Consider the following 23,888-nt stretch of genomic DNA (forward strand, 5'->3'; position numbering starts at 1 on the left):
GATTTCAAGTGGGCAGCAGCAGAAACTTGGATTGAATTTTAATACTCCATGCCGTTTCTTGGATCCAACACCCGAGTTGTCTTTCAAACCTAAATGTTGTATAGGAATGCGCAGAGGTAAAAAGGACTCCTCTCAGACCCGTTTTCATTTCATCCAAAATCTATAAAAAATGACTGTGGGTCTTCCACAGCCCTTGGCTCAGGGGAGAATCCCCTCTTCACCATTACAGTCAGATGTTCTTTTGAGATCCCTAAAAGCAAAGGCTGATTTAGTTTAGTTTTAATCTTTGCCATTGCGGCCAAACACAGGATAGGCGATGCATGTTTTCGAATGAATAAACCAGCTACGTTCACTGTTTACTCCATTGTTGGGCAGCAGTCAGGTTTATTCAAAGATGCTTTTTCTTTAAGAGAATGGCTGTATTACGCAGTTTTCAGCACTTTTTAGCAAAGTGAGCTCTACTCTGAACAAGACCAACAACTCAAGAAGCGATAATGAAGACTGTTTAGAAGCATATCACTGGCCTAAAACTGCACTACCTGTGGTCCAAACCATGCTTCAGCACATCAGTATACTCATCTTTTAAGATACTAGTATGGCCGGGCGCGGTCATATAATAGGCTGGGTCATCACGCCTATAATCCCAGCACTTTGGGAGGCCGAGACGGGTGCATCACGAGGTCAAGAGATCGAGACCATCCTGGTCAACATGGTGAAACCCCGTTTCTACTAAAAATACAAAAATTAGCTGGGCATGGTGGTGCACGCCTGTAGTCACAGCTATCGGGAGGCTGAGGCAGGAGAATTGCTTGAACCCAGGAGGCGGAGGTTGCGGTGAGCCGAGATCACGCCATTGCACGCCAGCCTGGGTAACAAGAGCGAAACTCCGTCATTAAAAAAAAAAAAAAGATACTAGTATGTGCTAAGAGAGGTTGTGCAGATTAGTTACTATATTTAAAGTGCCTGCTACACAGTAAGCAAGAAATGTTAGATACTGTTTTAATCTTTGGCATATATCCTGATACATTTGCTACAGTGGGGGAGGAGTGAGCGTGGGGGTCTAGGGCAGTTGGACACAGTGGGCCATTTAGGGACAGAATCCCCCAGTACACGTGTACTTGGGACCCGTGTTTCAGTTCTCTGTGGCTAGTAAAGCCAAGAGATCAGGCAGGGTGAGCGAGTCCTTCCCAAGGTCACCCAGCGTTGATGGCGGAGACACGGCGTTTATGGGCCGAATCCCTTTTCAAAAGCCATCGGCGGGTTTGGGAGGGTGTTGGAGTCACCTTAAGTACCCTTAATTCCTCATCCTGGCATTAGGGTTCAGGAGTAGGGAAGGGAGACTAAGCGGGATGCTTGAGTATGCGCCCTCGCGGTTGGAGGAAGCCCCCGCTAAACTTCGGTTTTCCTGCCCCCAAAGAGAAACGCTCTCGGGTGAAGCAGCGCAACCGGGTTTCCTTGCGCCGGGACCGGGCGGAAGGGGCGGGGCCTGTCTGCGGCCGGAGGCGTGGAAGGGGCGGAGACCTCCTGCAGTGGGCGGGGCGGCCGGGCCGCTGCGGCCGCCGACTGAATGCGGCGGGTCGCCGAGGACTTGAGGGTGGAGTCCCAGCCGGAGGCAGGCCGGGACGCTGGTGGTTCGCGGCGCGGGTCGGACGCGATCAGGTCGGCTGCGGCGGCCGGAAAGCTGCCGGGCGTCACTTCCTCGACCCCAGTTCCGGGCTCGCCAAGCGAGGCGAGCGGGCGGCGCGGGCCCATGGCCAGACGCGGCATGGAGCGGTGGCGCGACCGGTTGGCGCTGGTGACGGGAGCCTCAGTGGGCATTGGCGCGGCCGTGGCCCGGGCCCTGGTCCAGCAGGGACTGAAGGTGGTGGGCTGCGCCCGCACCGTGGGCAACATCGAGGTGAGGCCAGGCCAGGTCCGGGGCGGGGACGTCGCGGGCGGGTCGTTTCCGCGGGGTCGGGCTCACTTGCCCGCCACGTCGGGGCCCTTTGCTCTAGTCGGGGTGGCCTCTCGGATCCCTTAAGGCAGGCTTTCCCCTTCACCCAAGTCTCGTCTTTGAAGGAGCCGTTTCCCCGACAACACCTGCTCAAGTTACAATTCTCCGACCCCGGCATCTCCCCTCCCGCCTCTCGCGTCTGCTCAGGGTATTGGCCCGAGGAAAGGGGAAGCTGGAGGTCGGGGGTGGTGGTCTCACCCCTGTGGCCTTCTCGCCCTCTGTGGTTAAGTGGGCCTGGGGCGAGAAAGGTTGCTGCCTCTAGTCCCCAGAAGTCACTCACCAAGCAGGATAAGGTGGCTGGCCAACCAGATGAACAGGAGCTAGAGGTTTTATTCTGACCCAAGACCGAGGGTGGGGTTGTGGTGGGAGCTTGACTGAACAGCCTCAGCCCCGTCCCCTCACCGTGGGATAACCTGTGCCCCGTGGCATGAGGAATGAATGGAATATTCATTGGTGGGCCTTACTCCACTCTCCTTGGGGGGACAGAGTGGGTGAAATAGGCTGGAAAGCTTGAGAAGATAAAGCAGCCTGGAACTCCTTACTTTTCTCATGATGTGGGGTTGGGAGCCCTCAGAGCTCAGAGAACAATCAAGATGGCCATTTTGGAGCAGGGAGGAATTTCTGTCCTAGGCTCTCTCTGGATGTGCCCTGCTAGCTCACGCTCGGTGTTGGGATAGTGCTCAGCTGCAGGCCTTTATCTCCACCGTGCTCAAAGTCCCCAGGCAGCGAAAGGGTAAGGAAGCCTTGGGTGGAGGCACAGGGAGAAGGTATACAGGAAGGAGGACTGTCCCCTCCCCTGCTGCTGACCAAAGGTACACTTTATAACCCAGATAATCCCAAGGTCACCTGGCTCCATCATTGCCCCACTCTGCCCTCCCTTTATCCTATTCTGAGGAGCTCAGGACCCAACCCCAGCCTTGGAGCCCAGAGGATCAGGCCAGGATTAAACAACCAGATTCCCTAATTCTGAAGCCCCTATGCCTTGTCACCCACTCCCCTACTGCAAGCTAGGCAGGATGGGGGGGACCTGAGCCCCAAGGAGATCCCCAGGCTGGTCACTCAGTCCCAGGGAGACTCCGTGTCTGAGAGGAGAATGCCCCTGTTGTGAGGGAGTGACATGATTTTGTAGATCATTACTGAGGGGAGGTAGGGAGATCAGGGGCACAGGTGGGGCAACGGGAAGGCAGTGACAAGGAGAAATCCATTCTGAGCCCATCCCTTCTGGCTTTCCTGTGATGGGAATTTAGAGTCTAGAGGAAGAAGTGGGAAGATGTGTGCCGGGGAGGGGAGAACTGCAGGCTTCCTTACCCACTCTCGGCTTTGATTGATTAGTTGATGTTGAAGCAGAATTTGGGTACTAGCTTCCTACAGAGAAAACTCCTGTTTCCTGAAGTGATCAAACATGGGTAAAATCTGGTGAAGTGGGGTTTCTGAGTCTCAGAGGACTATACCTTTTGAACTCACAGAAAGTTAAAGCAAAAAAGAATGTCCCAAGACACCCAATCCAGTCCATTATTCCTGGATGGGCTTGGGAGGAGGAAGGGGCTCCAGGCCAGAGCAGCTGGCCAACCTGGCCTTCCTCTAGGGCAGCCTGCACCCCCTCCCCCTCGCCCACTTGTATGCAGTCACCTTCACAAGACTCAAGTGCTCAGTCACTGGCTTCCAAGGAAGGCCACGGAGCATGTTTTCTTCCTTTTTCTGAATGTCAGCTTCCCCCTGGGGTGCCTGTCAGTGCCTCTGCTTCCTCAGGTCTTTCTCAGCATGCTGAGGGCCTGGAGATGCACAGGGGGTGCGCAGTGGCACCTGCCACCTGACTTGCCTCATAGGCTCCTGAGAAACCGTGGAGGGGAGGGTGGTGCACCGGGACTCAGAGAGAAAGACTCTGTCCTGACTTTCTGACCCTTCCTTTAGGTAGGGAGAGGAGATTGGCAGCTGGGCTTGTTTGAAAGGCATGTGTGAGAACTCTGAGCCAGCTGGCCGCAGTTTGTGAGGGGAGGGGAATATTTCAGAGATGAAGGACTGGCTGACACAATGCAGGAGAAGAGGCCAGGTTAACCAGTCCAGTGACTCTTGGCACTGGTGGAGAAGCATGTAGTGGCAGAGAGGTGTATCTTATTTATGGGCACGAGAGGTGTTCCTGTTGGGGAAGAGGCAGAAAAGAGAGAGCACTCCATTCCCTAGATCTCTGGCCCCTGCTCCACCTATAAATTTAGTTCATTTATTTATTTGAGACAGAGTCTTGCTCTGTCACTCAAGCTGGAGTGCAGTGGGGTAATCTCAACTCACTGCAACCTTCACCTCCCGGGTTCAAGTGATTCTTTTGCCTCAGCCTCCCAAGTAGCCACCACTCCAGCTAATTTTTGTTTTTTTTTTTTTTAGCAGAGATGGGGTTTCACCAAGTTAGCCGAGGCTGGTATTGAACTCCTGACTTCAAGTGATCCACCCTCCTTTGCCTCCCAAAGTGCTGGCATTATAGGCATGAGCCACTGTGCCCAGCCAGAAATTGAGTTTATAGTGAGGTTTCTCCATTGATCACAACCTTTTCCCTCCGTCACTCAGGGAGTGCTGTCACCCCTTGGACTTTGACCAAAGAGGACAAACTTAGGGGATGGGCAGTCCAACATCTCCATGGTTGAAAGGCAGCTGCCAGAGGAGTGTATTTTAAGAGTGTGGTGGGGATGGGGGTCTGATGCTGGCTGGGGAGCTGTGGGCATGAGCTGCTCACCCCAGTCAGACCCTTGTTGGGTTTCATAGGAGCTGGCTGCTGAATGTAAGAGTGCAGGCTACCCCGGGACTTTGATCCCCTACAGATGTGACCTGTCAAATGAGGAGGACATCCTCTCCATGTTCTCGGCTATCCGTTCTCAGCACAGTGGCGTAGACATCTGCATCAACAATGCCGGCTTGGGCCGGCCTGACTCCCTGCTCTCAGGCAGCACCAGCGGTTGGAAGGAGATGCTCAATGTAAGAGCTCCAGGCCTCCATCTTCCAGGTGGAGGGTGGAGAGGAGGGTGGGGAGCCAGGGGTTTGTGAACCGAGGGCTGCTGGGGACAGGTCATCTAGGAAGAGGGAGTTTTGGGTTCCCACCTGCGGCATCTTGACTCTCTCCTGCCTTCTTGCCCTACCAGAGGGATAGGAATTGGATGAATGGCCATATCGGCTCTTCTCTTTTTTGAGCCCCTGGAGGTAGTTCTTTTTTTTTTTGAGATGGAGCCTTGCTGTCTCACTCAGGCTGGAGTGCAGTGGCATGATATGTGCTCACTGCAACTTCTGCCTCCTGGGTTCAAGCAATTCTTCTGCTTTAGCTTCCCGAGCAGCTGGGATTACAGGCACCCACCATCATTGCCTGGCTAATATTTTTGTATTTTTAGTAGAGACAGGGTTTCACCATGTTGACCAGGCTGGTCTTGAACTCCTGACCTCAGGTGATCCTCCCACCTCAGCCTCCCAATGTGCTGGGATTATAGGTGTGAGCCACTGCACCCGACCTGGAGGTAGTTCTTAAAGTCTAGACTGATTTCCTTGTGTTGGAAGAAAGATTGTTAGGGGAGAGAACTGCTGCCTATTGAGTGTTTCCCACATGTAAGCTCTGTGCTGGGTGCTTGGGAATGTGATGTTACGGGAAGAAAAGGAAGAGAGAGACAAGAGATGATATTCTTACCCGGCCTCACTAGTAACTATGTGACTTCAGGTAGTTAGTTACCTTCTTTGAGCTTCAGTCTTGTCACATTTAATTGGGATGAACACACCTGTATCATCGGTATCTGGGGTCACAAATTCCAATGTCCCCTGGAGCCAGGTAGGTACATAGAGGAGTGAGGGAGGTCAGGTGGGGCCTGCAGTGTGTGGGAAAGCACACAGCCACTGCTCAAATCCAGCAGAGTTGCTGTATGGTGACGTGGGCCCTGTGTGGCCTGATCTTATGATTTCTTTGAGAGAAGTGAGGAGTCCAATTTTATGTGACAACCCCCTTGACTTCCATTCACTAAAATGTCAGCTCCATGAGGGCAAGGATTTTCATCTGTTTTATTCTCTGGTATAGCTTGGTCCCATAAGCACTCAAAAGATAATTACTGAATAAATGAAACTTTCCAATACATGTTGGAAGGGTGTTTAAAATGTTTTGAGGCTGGGTACGGTGGCTCACGCCTGTAATCCCAACACTTTGGGAGGCCGAGGCAGGTGGATCACAAGGTCAAGAGATCAAGACCATCCTGGTCAACAAGGTGAAACCCTGTCTCTACTAAAAATACAAAAATTAGCTGGGCATGGTGGTGCGCGCCTGTAGTCCCAGCTACTCGGGAAGCTGAGGCAGGAGAATTGCTTGAACCCAGAAGGCGGAGGTTGCAGTGAGCCAGGATCGCGCCATTGCACTCCAGTGTGGGTAACAACAGCGAAATTCTGTCTCAAAATAAATAAATAAATAAAATAAAATGTTTTGAAACCATGCACAGGCCACACCCAGCTTTCAGGACATGGGTTTCCAACTTCTGGACTGTATGATGGGGTGATAGTAGGATATGAAAGTATCCTGAGAAGTTGGAAGCAGCATGTGAATGGGATGTTATTTTCTCCCCATGATCCTTTCATATCTGCTGACAGTAGACTCAGCACCTCATAGATGTTTGGGCCAGGAAATGAAGCCATGTACCTGAAGCCCTCAGCCTTCTTGGAGATCAGAGTCATGGTCCTTACCCATAGCACATGGGTCTCAATCTGGACCTCAACTTGCCCATCTGTAAAATGAGGGACTTACATTAAATTCCTACAGCTCCTTTCAGCTCAAACATTATTTAAGTTTATTAGGATCATACTATAAGGCATCTTCTCTTTCTCTGCCCCTGATCCCCTAGACCTGGGAAATTTACTCACTTAGTCCCAGGGAACCTATTTCTCCTACTCTTCCTGCCCTCAGGGGCTGAGTTCTCTGCCTCACAAGCCCACGTGGCCAAGCAGATGAGAAACAGGGCTGGAAACCTCCCTGTCCTGGTACCCATCTCTTCCTACTGCCACAAACACCAAGGCAGGTTCATACCAACGGTGTTCTGTTCCTCATGGCAGGCTCCTATACCTGATAAAGAGAAACATCAAATCTGCTGGCTCCCTCTCTTTCCTAGAGGTGATGCCTGAGGACCTGCTGAAAGCTTTATCTCTGCTTGTCCTTTGGGTGAGGCTAATGGGTGGGGCTGCACAGGTGCTTCACAGTAGACACACCTTCAGGCCTCTGCCCCCTGAAGGGTGGGGATGTGGAGGTCACTTCTGTCAGAGGGAGTAGGAGTGGCAAGTTACCCGACCCTCTAGAGTCTCCGTGCCTAGTCTTAGATGGAACCCAGGTTAAAGGAAGGCATAGAAAGGAGGAGGGTCAGGCCTTCTCTGCTCCACTTGTCATCTCCGGGGAGGGGATGGGGAAGGAGCAGAGAGTAACTAGGGAAGGTGGGGAGAGGCTAGGCTCTGTGCCAGAGGAGAGAGATTTGTAAGCCATTTTGGTAAGGATTTTGAGCTGTTTAGGAGGGAGCAGGGCCAGAGACTCTTGCAGAGAAGAGAGAGTAGGGTATTTGGGGAAGAAATGGAAATGATTCCCTATGGAATGAGAGGGTCTGTGCTACTGTTCTCAGAGGAGATGGCCAAGACAAGAGTCTCCTGGGTTAGGAGTGGGTTTGAGGGGTTTCCATTCTTGTTTGCAGGAACTTAGGGGGTCAGCCAGGTGAGGAGCTACCTCTGCTATCAAATGGGGGTTGCAGCTTTAGGGGGAGGGGCATCTCGTGTAGAAGACAAGGTGCCCTGTGCCTGTGGCTGGTCTCTGTGAGGACCTGGACATTGTTTTAGAATGCCACACTGCCCCCAGCACTCTGTGGCTCCATCACTTGCTCAGTTGGGCCTGAGTGGAGATACCTCATTGCCCTCCCTGGCCTGCAGGTGAACGTGCTGGCCCTCAGCATCTGCACACGGGAAGCCTACCAGTCCATGAAGGAACGGAATGTGGATGATGGGCACATCATTAACATCAATAGGTGAGGGCAGGTGGCCAATGGGTACCACTCACCCTCCAGGCTGGGTAATATGCTGCAGCTTACCTGACCTCTTTGGAGCTCAGTTTTCTTCGTGGGAAAAAACAGATTTAATACCTAAATGGTACAATTATGGTGAGGGAAAGAATAATGTTGTCAAGTATCAGCCCCAGGTTGGCTGGAATGGGCAGCTTGGCCCCTTCCTTCTACAGCTGAAGCCTGGACCCTCTCCTGGGACTGAGCGCCTCTATTCCTCAGGCCTGGGGATAAACCCCACTTCATGGTACAAAGAAGGACTATGTACAGTGTCTGCCACTGGGGAGCCCCAGTCTGAGGTGGGACATAGCCTCTGCCTGCCCTGAGATGTCCCAGTAGAACCATATCAGTGAACATACAGATTAGACGGAGAGAGTTTTGACATTCTGCACCACCAGGATTGTGCGTTCTCTGGTCAGCATAGGGACAACTTCCAGGAAAAAGGGTTTTCCGAAGCTGCTTGAATAACCAAAATTAGATGACTGAACTATGGGATGGCCACTAGAGGTCCCCTTTAGAAGGCTTCCACTGTGGGCATCTGGGTGCTGGGGCTGACCCGGTATGGCAGGGGCACTGCTGGTCTCCCTGGAGCTTCATTTTCTCCTCTTTTCCCTTCCTCCCCCCACCCAGCATGTCTGGCCACCGAGTGGTCCCCCAGTCTGTGACCCACTTCTATAGTGCCACCAAGTATGCCGTCACTGCGCTGACAGAGGGACTGAGGCAAGAGCTTCGGGAGGCCCAGACCCACATCCGAGCCACGGTGAGGCTGTGGCCTAGCCCTGGTGGGGACAGGGTGGGCGCAGGCCCTCCTCACCCACACACACTGTTCAGAAACCCATGTTCAGAATGTGCTGCTTAGAGCTCCTCAGAGTGGACTGGGCACAGAACTGGGTGCTGCTGCTCTCGGCATGGCCTTGCGCAGCCCTTCAGTTTCCTCATTTCACTGATCCAGGAGCCAAAGACCAGACTTAGACTTTGAGCTGGGAGCGGGGTGGCCTGAGGGTACATGGTGGGAAAGTAAGGAACTGTGGGAAGCCAGGTGCACAGTGGCTAGAAACTGGGACTCTGGGCTCTTCCCTTGAAGGCCGTGTGATTGTGAGTCATTGAACCTCCCTGAGCCTTGGCCTTCACTTGTAAAAAGGAGATGATGAGTGTCCCTTAAAAGGGACACTTTTTTTGTAAAATGTTTACCTGACATACAGGAAAGGCTCTGTAGATGGTAGGTATTATGTGGTCTCTGCCAGCAGCAGCTTTGGAGGGAGGAGGCAGCTGCCGGATGCTGGGAAGCCATCACTGTGAAGCTGGGGCCCTGTGGCCTCCATCCTCTCCCTCCCATCCTCTCCTGCTCAGCCCTTGAGCAGGCCCTTTTTGTTGGCCCAGTGCATCTCTCCAGGTGTTGTGGAAACACAATTCGCCTTCAGACTCCACGACAAGGACCCTGAGAAGGCAGCTGCCACCTATGAGCACATGAAGGTGGGGCCTCCCTCTGGGCCTGGTGAAGCCACTGACTCCCTAAATGAAGGCAGAGGGAACCCAGCCTTCAGACTCCACCCCTCCAGCCTTTTTGGCTCCTCCTGGAGGGTTGGGTGGGTGTGTGGATGCTGCAGAGGAGCTCAGTGGTGGGAGGGAACTGAGTCCATTTGTCCTCTCTCAACCCATTCCCCCGGTGCTCTCAGTGTCTCCAACCCGAGGATGTGACCGAGGCTGTTATCTACGTCCTCAGCACCCCCCCACACGTCCAGGTGAGTCTGGCCCTGACTATCCACTCACTGGAGGAACCCAACCAGTCCCAGAGGAAGGAAGCCGGGAGCCCTGCAGGGCCAGGGAGAGTGTCCCAGGGCCTCATGCCTTGTGCCTTCCACAGATCGGAGACATCCAGATGAGGCCCACGGAGCAGGTGACCTAGTGACTGTGGGAGCTCTTCCTTCCCTCCCCACCCCTCATGGCTTGCCTCCTGCCTCTGGATTTTAGGTGTTGATTTCTGGATCACTGGATACCACTTGCTGTCCACACCCCTGCCAGGGGTTAGAAAATTTGTCTGAGATTGTTATATCCGCTTGTCAAATTGCTTCCATTGTAAATGTGAAAAATGGGCTGGGGAAAGGAGGTGGTGTCCTTAATTGTTTTACTTGTTAACTTGTTCTTGGTCCCCCTGGGCTCCTTGGCCTTTTTCTGCTCTCAGTCTCTTCCCTTTGACCTGGGAAATGGGTTGTGGCCAAAATCCCTCCCATCTTGCACCTCAACCTCTGCGACTCAGGGGCTGGGGTGGCAGAGGGAGGCCCTCACCTTATATCTTCGTGGTTATCCAGGGTTCCAGACTTCCTCTGCCTGGCCCACTGTCCCCTCTCCCCCTTCTCTTCCTCCTTCTCAGCTCTCCAGCCCAATCTTGGCTTCTTGTCCCCTTGTGGGGTCATCCCTCCACTCTGACTATGGCAGCAGAACACCAGGGCCTGGCCCAGTGAATTTCATGATGATCATTAAAAAAGAAAAATCCCAACGAATCTGCCTTGGCTTCAGGAGTGTCTTTCCATTCTTTCCCATTCTCTGTGATCAGGGGTGCTTGTGTATCAGACTTTCTTCCAGGTAGGTGGGAAGCTGGGTGGATTAGGGGCCTCACTCATGGGAGTATGGATTACCTTAAGTAGCAGGAATGCATTTGTTTGGGTCTTGAAAATGTGTAGGAGTTTGACAAAGTCAAAGAGAAAACAGTCTGTAAGACTGAGAGGCCTGGAAGAGCATGCAGTGCTGTGCCAACAGCACAGAACTTAAGTGCAGGAGCAAGATGGGGCTGAAGAGGCAGCTCCTTCCTGCCTTCCTGGATCACTGGGGGTGTGAGTGCTGCGCAAAAGAATCTGGCCATTACCTGTGGGACGGGGGCATCAGTGGGCTTGTCAGCAGGGACACGACAGGCTCAGAGTCACTTAAGAAGAGAATCATTGGCCCGGGATAGGAAGGGACTGTTGGGGTCCTGCGTGCTAGTGAGACGTTCTGGGAAAAATCACCAGCGCCGGGATGTAGGGAGGGAGGCAAAAGACTGAGTTGGTTGATCAGGAAGGCCAAGCCATCTCCTTAAAGTGACCTTCGCTGATGCGTGGGTGAATGCAGTCCCCAGCCTCCTGGGACCTCGAAGGGCACAGGACACAGCCGGTAGTAGGGCCAGCTCAGCCTGGAGCACCGCCTCCCACGGCTGCCGCGAAGCGGTGGAAGTCGCCGCTCCTCTAGCCTCCTGTAGGAGGTGCTATGGGATCAGCCTGACGTATGCTCAAAAAAAAAAAAAAAAAAAAAACTCCAGGAAGAGGCGGGGCCTCCCGAACCCGGAAGTGAATGAACACACGTGGGAGCCTAGGAGGGGTGTTCGTAGGTTGGTAGTCTAGTTGTAGGTAATCTGGGTTGGTTTGTTCCTGTCCGAGAGAGCTCGGCGGAGGCAGCTGTCGAGTTCCCTTCACCCCTGTGTTGGGAGCCTGGGAGCGAACTCTGGCGGGGGTTACCCCTCCCGGGGACGCAGCAGGGGGCGAGTCCCCGGCTGGAGTGCGCCATGGGACTGCTCTCAACCATCCGGGGCGCGACCTGGGGTCGCCTCGTCACCCGTCATTTCGCCCATGCAGCGCGGCGTGGGGAGCGACCTGGTGGGGACGAGCTAAGCCGCTTGTTGTTGGATGACTTGGTGCCGACCTCGCGGCAGGAGCTTTTGTTTGGCCTGTCCCCTTGTCTCCTGGCTCTGCGGGCCGCCCGCCGCTACGTGGCCCGGCTCCTGCTCCAGGCGGGTAAAGCTGGGCTGCAGGGGGAGCGGGCCGAGGTGCTCCGTCTAGCTGAAGCGCGGGACATTCCAGTTCTGCGTCCCAGACGACAGAAACTGGACGCAATGTGTCGCTACCAGGTCCACCAGGGTGTTTGCATGGAGGTGAGCCCGCTGCGGCCCCTGCCTTGGATTGAGGCAGGGGAGGCGAGCCCAGGCGATGACCCCCAGCAGTTGTGGCTCGTCCTCGATGGGATCCAGGATCCCCGGAATTTTGGGGCTGTGCTGCGTTGCGCTCACTTCCTCGGAGTGGATAAGATCATCACCAGCCGGAAAAACAGGCACGGACGTCCCCCTTTTCCATGTGCCCCAACTTGGAGACGCAGCCGAGTTCCTAAGCACCTTGACCCTTGGGTGATCCCTTAGCCAGACTTAAATGTCCCAGATCTCTCACCCGCCTAGCCCTTGGGAGCCCGGGGAGGGTAGGGAGCCGGGCTTGAGATGGTCCATCCTAATGCGGGGAACGGGGAAACCTTGCAGCTGCCCGCTCACTCCAGTAGTCAGCAAGGCCAGCGCGGGGGCTATGGAGGTGATGGACGTATTCTCCACTGATGATCTCACCGGATTTTTACAGGTAATGAGGGGCAAGAGGGGAAAGAGCAGATATGAGCCCAGCGCAGCCTCTTCAAGGGGACGCAGCTAGCAGTTGGCGGGGGAGAGAAAGGGGCATGTTGACATCGCTTCTTTCGGCCTTCTAAATCCCTCTGGGGAGGGAAGGGTTCTGGAGTTTTTAAAACGACAAATGGAGTACTATCTGAATTCTCCTAGCGTTGTTCCGTTTCCTGCACCCCTTCCCCAGGTGTGCGTCATTTTGCCTCTTCTGTAAGTCAGCCTCAGTGTCTCCTTGCCTACTAGGTCGGGCTTCAGTAAATGCATTTTGTTTAGCTGTGGGGAGCTGGTGGACAGGAGGCCTGAGTTCATCCAATAGGGACACAGCTTGAAAGGATCTTTGAACAAGGAGACCTTTATGCCGTTAATATCTAGCAAGCAACAAATCTTGGAAACCCCTCTCCCAGGCGCCTTCAGCTGTGCTTCCCTCTCTGGACACAAGGGGGCAGTATTGCTCCGCATATGAAATCCCCTCTGACCAAAGCGCTTCCCAGTCCCACCCCATCTGCGGGTGAGAAATTTCCCTCTTAAGAAGGGAGAGAGCTCTGGGACGTGTCTAGAACAATGCTATCCAATAAAAATATAGTGAGAGCCACATATGTAGTTTTAGCTTTTCTAGTAGCTACACTGAAAAGTAAAAAGAGATAGATGACATTTTAAATAAATTGTATCCAGTATATCCAAAATAATATAAATTTAACATGTAATCATTTTAATTATTATTAATATTAATTTTTTGAGAGAGAGTTTTCACTCTCATTACCCAGGCTGGAGTGCAATGGCTCAATCTCGGTTCACTGCAACCTCTGCCTCCTGGGTTCAAGGGATTCTCCTGCTTCAGCCTCCCAAGTAACTGGAATTACAGGCATATGCCACCATGCTCGGCTAATTTTTTTCTTGTATTTACTAGAAATGGGGTTTCACCATGGTGGTCGGGCTGGTCTTGAACTCCTGACAAGTGATCTACTTGCCTTGGCCTCCCAAAGTGTTGGGATTACAGGGGAGCCACTGTGCTAGTCTTTTAAAAATATTAATGAAATATTTTCTATTCCTTTAAAAATTCTTTTACATACAATGCATCTCAGTTTGAATTAGCCACCTTTCAACTGCTTAATAGCCGCATGTAGCTATTGGCTACTATATTGAGCAGCATATCTCTAGAAGCATTTTTTGGCTTCCCCTTTATGTGAGGAGCCCCTTTCTCCAAGCCTGATAGGAGATGAGTTTCTGTCTCTTCACTTTCAGCTCCTGACCACGTATTCTCTGAAAACACAGAAACACTGCAGAACACCTGCATAAGCTCCAGTCATCACATCTCCCTACTGTCATCAGCATCTGACCTAGAGAGTGTCATTCGCCTGTTGCTATGGAAGACCTGGAGGTGCCCCACACAGGAACCTGTGCTGGGGCCCTGTCCCTTTCTGCCTACTCAGAGACACCACTCTAGTAATTTTCCTCCCCTCTCCTGCATCATCCACTTTTCTTGTACACTCTCTTCAGCATGCAAACAAACATCCCCCTCTCACTCTCTTGATCTCATAGCAATCAGCCCCTCCTGTCACACTGAATCCAAGGCCTTGTCGAGGTCACCAGTGGCCTCCATGTTGCTGGTTTCCAGGGTCTGTGCTCAATTCTCGTCTGACTTGACTCATCTGCAGCATCTGGCACAGCTGACCACTCCTTCCGCCATGAAACACTCTTCGCCAGCTTTCCTTCTGCTTCACCATGTCCTCTCTGAGAGACATTTTTAGTGGTTCCTCCTCAACCCCCTGACATCCAAGTATTAGCATTTCCTAGAGTTTAGTCCTAGCATATCTTGTTTTGTTGTTGTTAAGAGATGGGGTCTTAACACTTTCGGAGGCAGAAGCCGAGGTCAGGAGTTCAAGACCAGCCTGGCTGATATGGTGAAACCCCGTCTCTACTAAACCCAGGAGGCAGAGGTTGCAGTGAGCCTAGATCTGCCACTGCACTCCAGCCTGACAGAGCAAGACTCCATCTCAAAAAACAAAAGTTAGGTTTGAAATGCCCACCTAACAGCAAAACAACAACTGTGGAGTAGGCAAGTAGAGGAGTGAAACTGGAACTCAGAGGCATGGTCCAGCCTAGAATATACAGTTGGTGGGGGTGGGGGGTTGGGGGGTGTCGGGGGTTGAATTCAGATAGTATTTAAAGTCATGAGGCTAGATGAGACCAATAAGAGATGAACATATATGGAAAAGAGATCCAGGGCCAGGTGAGGTGGCTCACGCCTATAATCCCAGCACTCTGGGAGAATAAGCAGGAGGATTTCTTGAAGCCAGGAGTTTAAAAGCAGCCTTTGTAACCTCGTCTCTACAAAAAAAAAAGAAAAAGAAAAAAAGAAAAAAATTGGGTGCAATGGTGTGCACCTGTATCCTCAACTACTCAGGAGGCTGAAGTGGGAGGATGGCTTGTGCCAAGGAATTAGAACACCGTACTGAGCTGTGATTTGGCCACCATACTCCAGGCTGGGCAACACAGCAAGACCCCATCTCTCTTTTTTAAATTTTTTGAGATGGGCTTTTGCTCTTGTTGTTCAGGCTGGAGTGCAATGGCGCGATCTCAGCCCACTGCAACCTCCGCCTCCCGGAATGCAGCAACATGGAGGCCATTGGTGACTTTGACAAGGCCTTGGATTCAGTGTGACAGGAGGGGCTGACTGCTATGAGATCAAGAGAGTGAGAGGGGAATTCAAGCAATTCTCCTGCCTCAGGATCCCAAGTAGCTGGGATTACAGGCACCTGCCACCACACCCAGCTAATTTTGTATTTTTAGTAGAGATAGAGTTTCTCTATATTGGTCAGGCTGGTCTCAAACTCCTGATCTCAGGTGATCCACCCACCTCGGCCTCCCAAAGTACTGGGATTACAGGTGTGAACCATCAGGTCCTACTGAAGATTTTTTTTTTTTTTGAGATGGGGTCTCACTCTGTCACTCAAGCTGCAGTGCAGTGGCACAATCTCAGCTCACTGCATCCTCCGCCTCCCGGTCTCAAGAGATTCTTGTGTCTGAGCCTTTTGTGTAGCTGGTATTACAGGTGCCTGCCACCAGGCCCGGCTAATTTTTGTATTTTTGGTAGAGATGGGGTTTTACCATGTTGGCCAGGCTAGTCTTGAACTCCTGACCTCAGGTGATCTGCCTGCCTCAGCTTCCCAAAGTGCTGGGATTACTGGCTTGAGCCACAGTGCACGGGCTCTGATGAAGATTGGATGAATTAGAATATGAGGACCAGGCGAGGTGGCTGACACCTATAATCCTAGCTCTCTGGGAGATCAAGGCAGGAGGATTGCTTGAACCCAGGAGTTCCAGACCAGCCCGAGGAACATGACGAAACCCCATCTCAGAAAAAAAAAAAAAAAAAATGCAAATACTAGCTGGGCATGGTGGCAAGTGCCTGTAGTCCCAGCTACTTGGGAGGCTGATATGGGAGGATCACCTGAGCCCAGAAAGTTGAGGCTGTGGTGAGCTGTGATTGTGCCACTGCTCTCCAGCCTGAGTGACAGAGTAAGACCCTTTCTCAAAATTAAAATTAAAAAAGAATTAGAACATGATATCAGGGCCGGGTGTGGTGGCTCACACCTGTGATCCCACTACTTTGGGAGGCCGAGGTGGGTGAGTCACCTGAGGTCAGGAGTTTGAGACCAGCCTGACTAACATGGCGAAGCCCCATCTCTATTAAAAATAAAAAATTAGCCAGGTATGGTGGTGCATGCCTATAATCCCAGCTACTTGGGAGGCTGAAGCAGGAGAATTCCCTTGAACCCAAGAGGCAGAGATTGCAGTGAACCAAGATTGTGCCATTGCACTCTAGCCAGGGCAACAGAATGAGACTCTGTCTCAATGTCTCGAAACAAAAGATAGAACATGATATCTTCTTCCTCCTTTCAGACCAAAGCCCAGCAGGGCTGGCTTGTGGCTGGCACGGTGGGCTGCCCAGGGCCTAAGGTTCCCCAGTCCTCCAAGATCCCCATCACGAGCTCCTTGGAGTTCCTCTGGGATCAGCCTACTCTCCTTGTGCTGGGTAAGTGGATGGCCCTGCTTTTCTTTGCTCAGATTACATTTCCCGAGCAATTGGGTGTCCAGCTGGGCAGCCCTAAACCTTGGCCCCATGCCCTGCAGGGAATGAGGGCTCAGGTCTGTCCCAGGAAGTGCAGGCCTCCTGCCAGCTGCTCCTCACCATCCTGCCCCGGCGCCAGCTGCCTCCGGGATTTGAGTCCTTGAACGTCTCTGTGGTTGCAGGTGCGTCTTGTCCCCTTCCCTTTCCTCTCCCTCTAATCACACAGGTGGGATTGGATTCCCTCCAATCCCGTTTGCCAGCTGTCTGTGTGCCTCAGTTGCTTTATGTGCAAAATGGGGAAAATACATCCTGTTGGTGAAATGAGGGGCTGCCTGGCACATGTCTAGTCTCTAGACATCCTCCTCTTCTGTCTCTCTTTCTGTTCCTTGTGTCTGTGCAGGAATTCTTCTTCACTCCATTTGCAGCCAGAGAAAGGGTTTTCCCGCAGAGGGGGAGAGAAGGCAACTTCTCCAAGACCCCCAAGAATCCTCAGCCAGGTCCAAAGGACTCAGCGTGGCTCAGCACCCAGGGCTGTCTTCAGGATCAGAGAAAGAGGCAAAATGAGGGCTGAGGCAGACTGTCCGCGACGTACACATGCTGTAGTCAGGGACTACATCGCCTGCTCCAGTGTGCGGGAGGCTCTGCCTGAGTGTGCATCAGGCCCATGTTTATTGACCACAGTCTGCCCGGGAGAAGGGGACTGCTGTGGAGGCCAGAAGAAGCTGTTTCCTGTCGTGATGTTGGACCTGTAGTAGGATATGGTAGTTTGTTGATTTCCATGATGGGCTAGCATGGAGGGAATCTGTCCTCCCAGGCCCTGCCTGGAAGTCGGGGGGAGGTTCAGACACCTGCAGGGAGGCAGGCAGCCCAGCCCAGGGACCCTGTTCTTCTAGAGCCGGTCGTTGCCCGTGGCGAATGTGTGTGTGAGAATGTGGGGGGTGGAGAGAGCGGGGCCTCGATATGGGTAGACAGTGCGCATGCGCAGGACCACACGCGGCCCCCACCGTGGAGCCCTGAGCTCAGGCCTCATCTTCCTGTGGCTCGCTACCTCGGCTTGTCTCAGGGTTGTGAGGCTCAAATAAAACGTCAGCCAGCACGTGGTAGATTCTGGCCTATTCCTCCATTAGGTGGCAGCCTCGCTCTTCTGTCCAGTCTTCAGGCCGCTTCCACCGCCACCTTGCTGGGGAGACTCCCGGCTGCAGCCCCATGAGAGGCCAGGGGAAATTAGCAAACATCTCCCACCCCACTGGGACCCCTACGGGTGACGGAGTCAGTTCCCCTCAAGGGGAGGACCTGGGGGCAGGCTTGCCGTGGATTGTGCAACGGAAACAGATTTGGTGCTTCTCCCTTGGCTCCCACAAAAGCAGCAGGAGCCTGCAGTGTGCGTGACATAGAAGTGTTTGTCTTGGCGGCACATTGGAACCACCTGGCCTGCTTTAAAAAAGAACCCAACGCTGACACCAGAGAGCCTGACATGATGGGTGTGGCACAACCTGGCATCTGGCTGTCGAAAGCACCACCATTGGTCTAACGTGCAGCCAAGGCTGAGAACCACTAGGGCGAATGGCCTCAACTTCCACACCCCTGACATTTTGGGCTGGAGAATTCTTTGTTGTGAGAGCCACCCTGCGCACTGTAGGATGGCTCCTGGGAGACAGAAATTGCCCCTCCTGGAGCCTGGCTTTGAAGGGTAGCAATCCCGAAATTGCAGTCCTGACTGCTGTGTGACTTTCGGCAGGCTCCTCAGCCACCTGGGCACACCTGGGCATCTGTGTCCTCCTGGGCGAAAGGGGAGTTCTCCTGGATTGTTGGGAGAATATGGAGGGCAACGGGAACTCGGTGGCTCATACGAGTTAGGTGCTCAATACATAGAACTCCCCTTTTCTCTGTAATCCATCTGCAATGGAGTTTTCTCAGAATTCTAATGGCGATGCCAATTTAGAGCAACACTTGAAGTTGTTTAAAAAAGGGCCTAAGCTTGCTTTTTTATTTGAGACAGGGTCTCACTCTGTCACTCAGACTGGAATGGGGTGGTGCGATCTTGGCTCACTGCATCCTCTGCCTCCCAGGTTCACATGATTCTCAGTTCTTCTGAGTAACTGGGACTACAGATGCTCCACCACGCCTGGCTAATGTTTATATTTTTTTGGTAGAGACAGGGTTTCACTGTATTGGCCAAGCTGGTCTCAAACTCCCGGCCTCAAGAGATCCTCTGCCTCACCCTCCCAAAGTGCTGGTATTACAGGCATGAGCCACCGCACCTGGCCTAGGAAGGGCCTAAGATATTTTTAAAGTCAAAGTTATTCCTCTCAAGAAAGAGGACAGAAACCCTTCATCAACTCCACTGATCACCAGCATCTGTCCCTGTGAGCTCCCTGTCTGTGACTACCACACAGGCGCTGACCCCTCCCTGCCTCGTTCTTGGCCAAGAGCCTAGTGTAGTGACGTTTTACTTCAGCTTGTCATTGGAGTCAAGGAGGAAGATATTTTTAAGATTTCAGAAGCCCAGAGGCACCTGACTGATTAAATCAGAATCTCTGGAGAAGGAGCCATGTGTTGGTTTTTTTGTTTTGTTTTGTTTTGTTTTGTTTTTTTTGAGACGGAGTCTTGTTCTGTTGCCCAGGCTGCAGTGCAGTGGCACGATCTTGGCTCACTGGAACCTCCATCTCCCAGGTTCAAACAGTTCTCCGGTCTCAGCTTCCTGAGCAGCTGAAAGACATATAAAGGTGGATTACAGGAGTGCACCACCACACCCAGCTAATTGTTGTATTTTTAGTAGAGACGAGGTTTTGCCATGTTGACCAGGCTGGTCTTGAACTCCCTGCCTTGGCCTCTCAAAGTGCTGGGATGACAGGCATGAGCCACCACATCCAGCCTCAGTCTCTCTTGATGCTTCTTTTTCCCTTTGCAATCTGTAAATCAGCTCTCCTGGGCGTCCACCTTGCAGACTCACCCTGCACCTGTTGAGGCTTATCCACTTCCATCATTGCATGAGCCAATTCCTTATAATCTCTTGAACACACACACAGTTGGTTTGTTCTCTGGAGAAACCCAATATGCTTGATGAAAATGCAGGCATCCCAGTGCTTCCTGCATATGGGTTCAGAGTTGAGCTCTGCTCACCCAACAAGAAGCTAGAAGTTGGAGTAGGGGCTACTCAGCTACCCCCACACCCACAGATGCCTCCAGGGTGGCTGGAACCGTATCTAACCTGCCCTGGGCATGCTGTGCATCAGCTTTCCATGTGCCAGTGGTCTGGGCCTGTAGAAAATTCTCCAGGGCTTAGTCAGGTACAGGGGCTTCTCCCTGCTCCACTCCTTGGGCTGCAGGCTGGCTGGCCTCTGGGAAGACAGGTTCACTGAAACCAAAGGGGGTTGAGACTATAAATTTCAGACCACGCACACATAAATGTGTGGTCATTTCCTTTATACAGTCAGTCACCCAATAAAGAGGGAGGGCCTGAGTTCCTAAGGATGAGGAGGATGAGGTCTGAATCTCCTTTGAGCAGCCTCTGGTGCCTGGTGCAGTGCCTGTACACCGAGTGGACACTGCTCAGCATGTGTGGGTTAAGTATACAGGAGCTGGGGAGGCTGTGTCTGTGGGTGTGAAGGGGCTGGGTGGGGGTCCACCCCTTCCTTGCAGGGTAGAGTTGGAATGAAGTCAGAGGGGAGAGCAGTGGTAGTTAAGAGCAGGAGCCTGGCAGCTAGACAGTGATTGCTTTGAGTTCCAGCTCTGTGGCTTGCTAGACGTATAAAGGTGGGCATGTCCCTTAAATTCCAAGCCTCAGTTTTCATCATCTGTAAAATGGGGATGACAATGGTCTGTCTCCACTTCAAAGGATGGTGATATGGACTGAACGAGACCATACCTGTAAAGCCCTCAGGCCCGTGCTTGGAGGAGCATGGTAGCTGTTCCTGGAAGCCTCTGGGGCCAGATCTAGAGGTCAGGGCACTGGGCTGTGCTCTCCAACCAACCTGCCTCAGTTTCCCTGTAGGCTCCGGGGTCCCTTTCAGCTACAGTGCACACTGATTTCCCCCTGGGAACTGCTGGAGAAAGGTGAGGGAAGAGAGGGGTTGGAATGACACTTGCAGGAGCCCCCTTCCTCAGGGCCCCAAGACTCAGAGATGCCAAGATGGGAAGCGTCTAGGAGGAATTGGCACTGACTTGGTTTCCCAGAGCAGCTGAACCAAGGCCAGCACCCCAGATCCCTGCTGCAGGCCTGGGATATTTTTTTGGCAGGAGACTAAATTGTCAGCCCCCCTCTCCCTAGGCTGGGGTCCTAAATTAGACAGCACCCCCCACCACCACCACTCCTGCAGGGCCAGGTGCTGGGGATCCCCACAGTTTGTAAATGTAATCAACCTTGAGGTTTCTCACTTCCATAGGTGCAATTAGCATGCCCATCTGCTAATCCCTGATTAATGGTGTTTACAAACATGGGTCTCCGCTGAAGAGCTGCTCAGCCCCTCCCTCCTGGGGTTGTGAGGCAGGGGTCTTTCCAGCAACCTCCCCCCACTTCTTCAGCCCTCCTCCGCAGCCAAGATCACTCAGCTTCCCCTTCCCCAAGCATAGGCAGAGCTGGAGGTCCCTCCTCCTCCCTCCCGCAACCCGGAGCTCCCTGACCCCATCTCGGTGTACACATGTGGAAGCAGAGAGCAGGGAAAGCAGACGGAGTCGTGGTGGCAAAGCCAGCATCCTACTCGTCCCTGTCCCATGGACTCAGTCTACCAGTGTTTTTCTTCCCAATTCTGAACTTTAAGGACACACACTGGGCACGCTGCCTTTATTCACCACTCAGCTCCAGCCTGAGGCCACACATACAGCCCCGCTGCAGAAATTCTCGAAGAGTTAGAAGTCCCATACCAAAGGCAGGGTGTCAGACAGCGCTGGGTCCACATGCGGGCTCTACTTTAGGTGAGTCACTTACCCTGATTGAGCCTCAGTTTCTTAATCTGTAAAATAGAGATAAGCATACTATTTATGTAGGCTTAAGGTTCATAGGTGAGGGTTAATGATGGGATACATGAAAAAGACTTAGCACAGTGCCTGGGACACAGTAGGTGTTCAATAAATGTGAGCTTTTAATTGCAATGATGATGATGATGACAATGACAGTGATAAAAGGAGGCTCTTGAAGCTAAAAAAATGCCCAAGCTCCTCCTCCTCCTCCTCCCTCACTCCACTCTCTGGGGAGAAGGGCAGGTCCCAGCTCATTGCTGGTGGGGGCTGGGTGGGGGAGGTGTCAGATTGGAATCACTCCTGGGTCTGTTTGCAGCTTCCCTGTTTCATTAACACCTCCCTGGTGGTCTTCAGCTCATCCTGCTAGGGGAGGTGCTCCAGAAAGTTCTGATGGCCTCCTACCCAGCCCAGAGCTCAGTGGCTCTCACTTCTGGGCCTGTGCTCCTGGTGACACGGGGAGGGGTGGGGGGGTGGTCTTATGCTGGGGAGACAGGTATCTGCTGACCAGAGGCTGTCATTGTTCCTCTCTCCTGAGGGTCCTGGAAACTTGGTCAGGGGATGAAGCACCTGGAGCGGCTCCTTCCTTTTGTCCTCCTCCCTCAACCTCTAATCCGTAGGTTTTCATCCCCGTCTGCTGGGTGTCCCAACCTGGCCACTTTCGTTTCCTTTGGAATCCCCATGTGAACAGGCCGCAGTCCCGGACTCCAGTGCCACCTGTCTCTTGCTAGCTGGATGGCCAAGGCAAGTCCTCTAGGACATTCAGTGTCTCTTCTGTAAAATGAGGACATCATGCCTCACAGGGGTTAGCATGGTGCCCAGTAAATTGTAAACTCTCAATAACTGGAAAACATTGTTATTTTATAGGTAAAACAACTGCTTGCAGAACTCTCTTTTTAAATCACAGAACCATGTGTAGCCCCTTGGGGGCGGGTGGAAGGGGAGCAGGGCCGGAGCCCTGAGGACCATTAGCACCTCCAGAGAATCGGGAGAGGGCACGAGCTCTGCGCCCCAGTTAATTGTCCCAGCTCCTTCCCCAGATTGGGAAAGGGAGAGGGGCTGCTCTTTGAATTAGGACCAGGAGATTTCTACCTCAGGCTCTGCAAAGGGTGCTTCGAAACCGGACTCCTCCTGACTGCACTCCAGGAAGGATTTTTATGGAAATGCTTGTCCTTTGTCCCTGCCACGTGCCCTCTCAGTCACAATATTCCATTTCAGAAGACACCCTTCACCAGCTGTCGTGGGCTGGGGAGGAGGGGCTGGGCCTGGCTTTCCCTGGCTCCACTGCAGCTGGGTCCTTCTCCCCCTCGGGCTCCGGCTTTCTTGCTAAGGTTTGGAGGCATCAGAAGGGAGACCCCATGAGAAGCGGCACTTTTGTGGTTTATCTGCAACCTGAAAAAAAATCCATGGGCTAAACAGTTTCCTTTAGAAAGTGGAAACTAAGCGAGGTATAGTGGCTCACGCCTGTAATCCCAGCACTTCAGGAGGCCGAGGAGGGTGGATCACCTGAGGTCAGGAGCTCAAGACTAGCCTGGTCAACATGGTGAAACCCGTCTCTACTAAAAATGCAAAAACTAACTGGGCATGGTGGTGCATGCCTGTAATCCCAGCTACTCAGGAGGCTGAGGCAGGAGAATTGCTTGAACCCGGGAGGTGGAGGTTGCAGTGAACGAGATCGCCGCCATTGCATTCCAGCCTGGGTGACAGAGCAAGACTCTGTCTCAAAAACAACAACAAAAAAAAACAGCAAACCTCCTTGCAGGCCCCCTGCCCGTGACAACCGCAGACACATAAGCCCTTCCACTGTCTAGGAATGTCCCTGTCCCACTGATACCTCCACGGCAGGGACCAGCCTCACCCGTTTTGTATTCCCAGGTCCCAACACAGGGCCAGGCATGTGCTGGGTGTTTCACAACTATGCATGAACAAGTGAATAAGTCCTGAGGTTGGAGGCTGATTGCCTCCCCTTCCTCTTCTCTGCAGTGGACTGGAAGGGTGAATCCCTGCGTACACCTCCACCCAGCCTTGACCTTCCACTTCAAGCAGTGTTAGAGGAGGCAAGTCAGAAATCATCCCCAGCCACAGCTGCTCTTGCTTCTCTGAAATAAGGGAGCTAATTGAGAGTGAGGAGAAGCTTCACCACCTCCCTCAGCCCCTCAGCTCTGCAGAGATGCACCTGTGCCAGACAGGGCCTTGTATAGATGGGGGTACCAGCCTGGGTCAGGCACTATGCATGGGGCTGGATCTTGTCTGAATCAGGGTCCTGAGTCCGATACACACTGGCACAACAGTCTCGCTTCAGTGAGCATGCGACCTGGAAGCCGTGTGCTTGGACAGGAGGAGGAGTGACATGGTGACAATGTTGACGATGATGGGATCAACATTCCTTATATACTTACCATGGGCTTACATGCC

General features: G+C 52.8%; 2 protein-coding genes across 14 annotated transcripts in view; both read left to right on the forward strand.

Annotated features, from left to right (window-relative positions):
* Positions 1–1,590: 1,590 nt before the first annotated feature.
* DHRS11 (dehydrogenase/reductase 11) lies at positions 1,591–10,538 on the forward strand. 4 transcript variants are annotated; one of them, XR_013535725.1, is made up of 7 exons: positions 1,591–1,897; positions 4,748–4,957; positions 7,910–8,004; positions 8,668–8,797; positions 9,285–9,510; positions 9,714–9,779; positions 9,902–10,538. XR_013535725.1 is itself a non-coding variant. In XM_008996996.4 (7 exons), exons 1-7 carry the CDS (start codon positions 1,751–1,753, stop codon positions 9,941–9,943), a joined length of 813 nt encoding a protein of 270 aa, XP_008995244.4. In that variant the 5' UTR covers positions 1,591–1,750; the 3' UTR covers positions 9,944–10,538. The 4 variants fall into 4 exon arrangements, 3 of the variants coding, with proteins under 3 accessions (XP_008995244.4, XP_002748239.5, XP_008995246.4); XM_008996996.4 differs by having other exon boundaries at positions 9,388–9,510; XM_002748193.7 differs by having other exon boundaries at positions 9,418–9,510.
* An 821-nt stretch (positions 10,539–11,359) lies between these two features.
* The window catches only part of MRM1 (mitochondrial rRNA methyltransferase 1), a 147,625-nt gene continuing 135,096 nt past the window's right edge, over positions 11,360–23,888 (forward strand). For 6 of the 10 annotated variants that reach the window (XR_004743338.3, XR_004743339.3, XR_013535724.1 and 3 more), the window contains exons 1-4: positions 11,360–12,114; positions 12,314–12,407; positions 16,349–16,481; positions 16,580–16,699. Coding sequence is in view for 6 of the 10 variants with exons in the window: in XM_035300737.3 (XP_035156628.1) it covers positions 11,573–12,114; positions 12,314–12,407; positions 16,349–16,481; positions 16,580–16,699 (889 nt within the window). In the remaining 4 variants the exon portion in view is untranslated. Of the gene's footprint in view, positions 12,115–12,313; positions 12,408–16,348; positions 16,482–16,579; positions 16,700–16,917; positions 17,614–23,888 lie in introns of those variants that run through there. The other 4 variants (XM_035300738.3, XM_078373722.1, XM_002748162.6 and 1 more) reach the window with 3 other exon arrangements.

This window comes from Callithrix jacchus, chromosome 5 (assembly GCF_049354715.1).
Source record: "Callithrix jacchus isolate 240 chromosome 5, calJac240_pri, whole genome shotgun sequence".
NCBI lineage: Eukaryota > Metazoa > Chordata > Mammalia > Primates > Cebidae > Callithrix > Callithrix jacchus.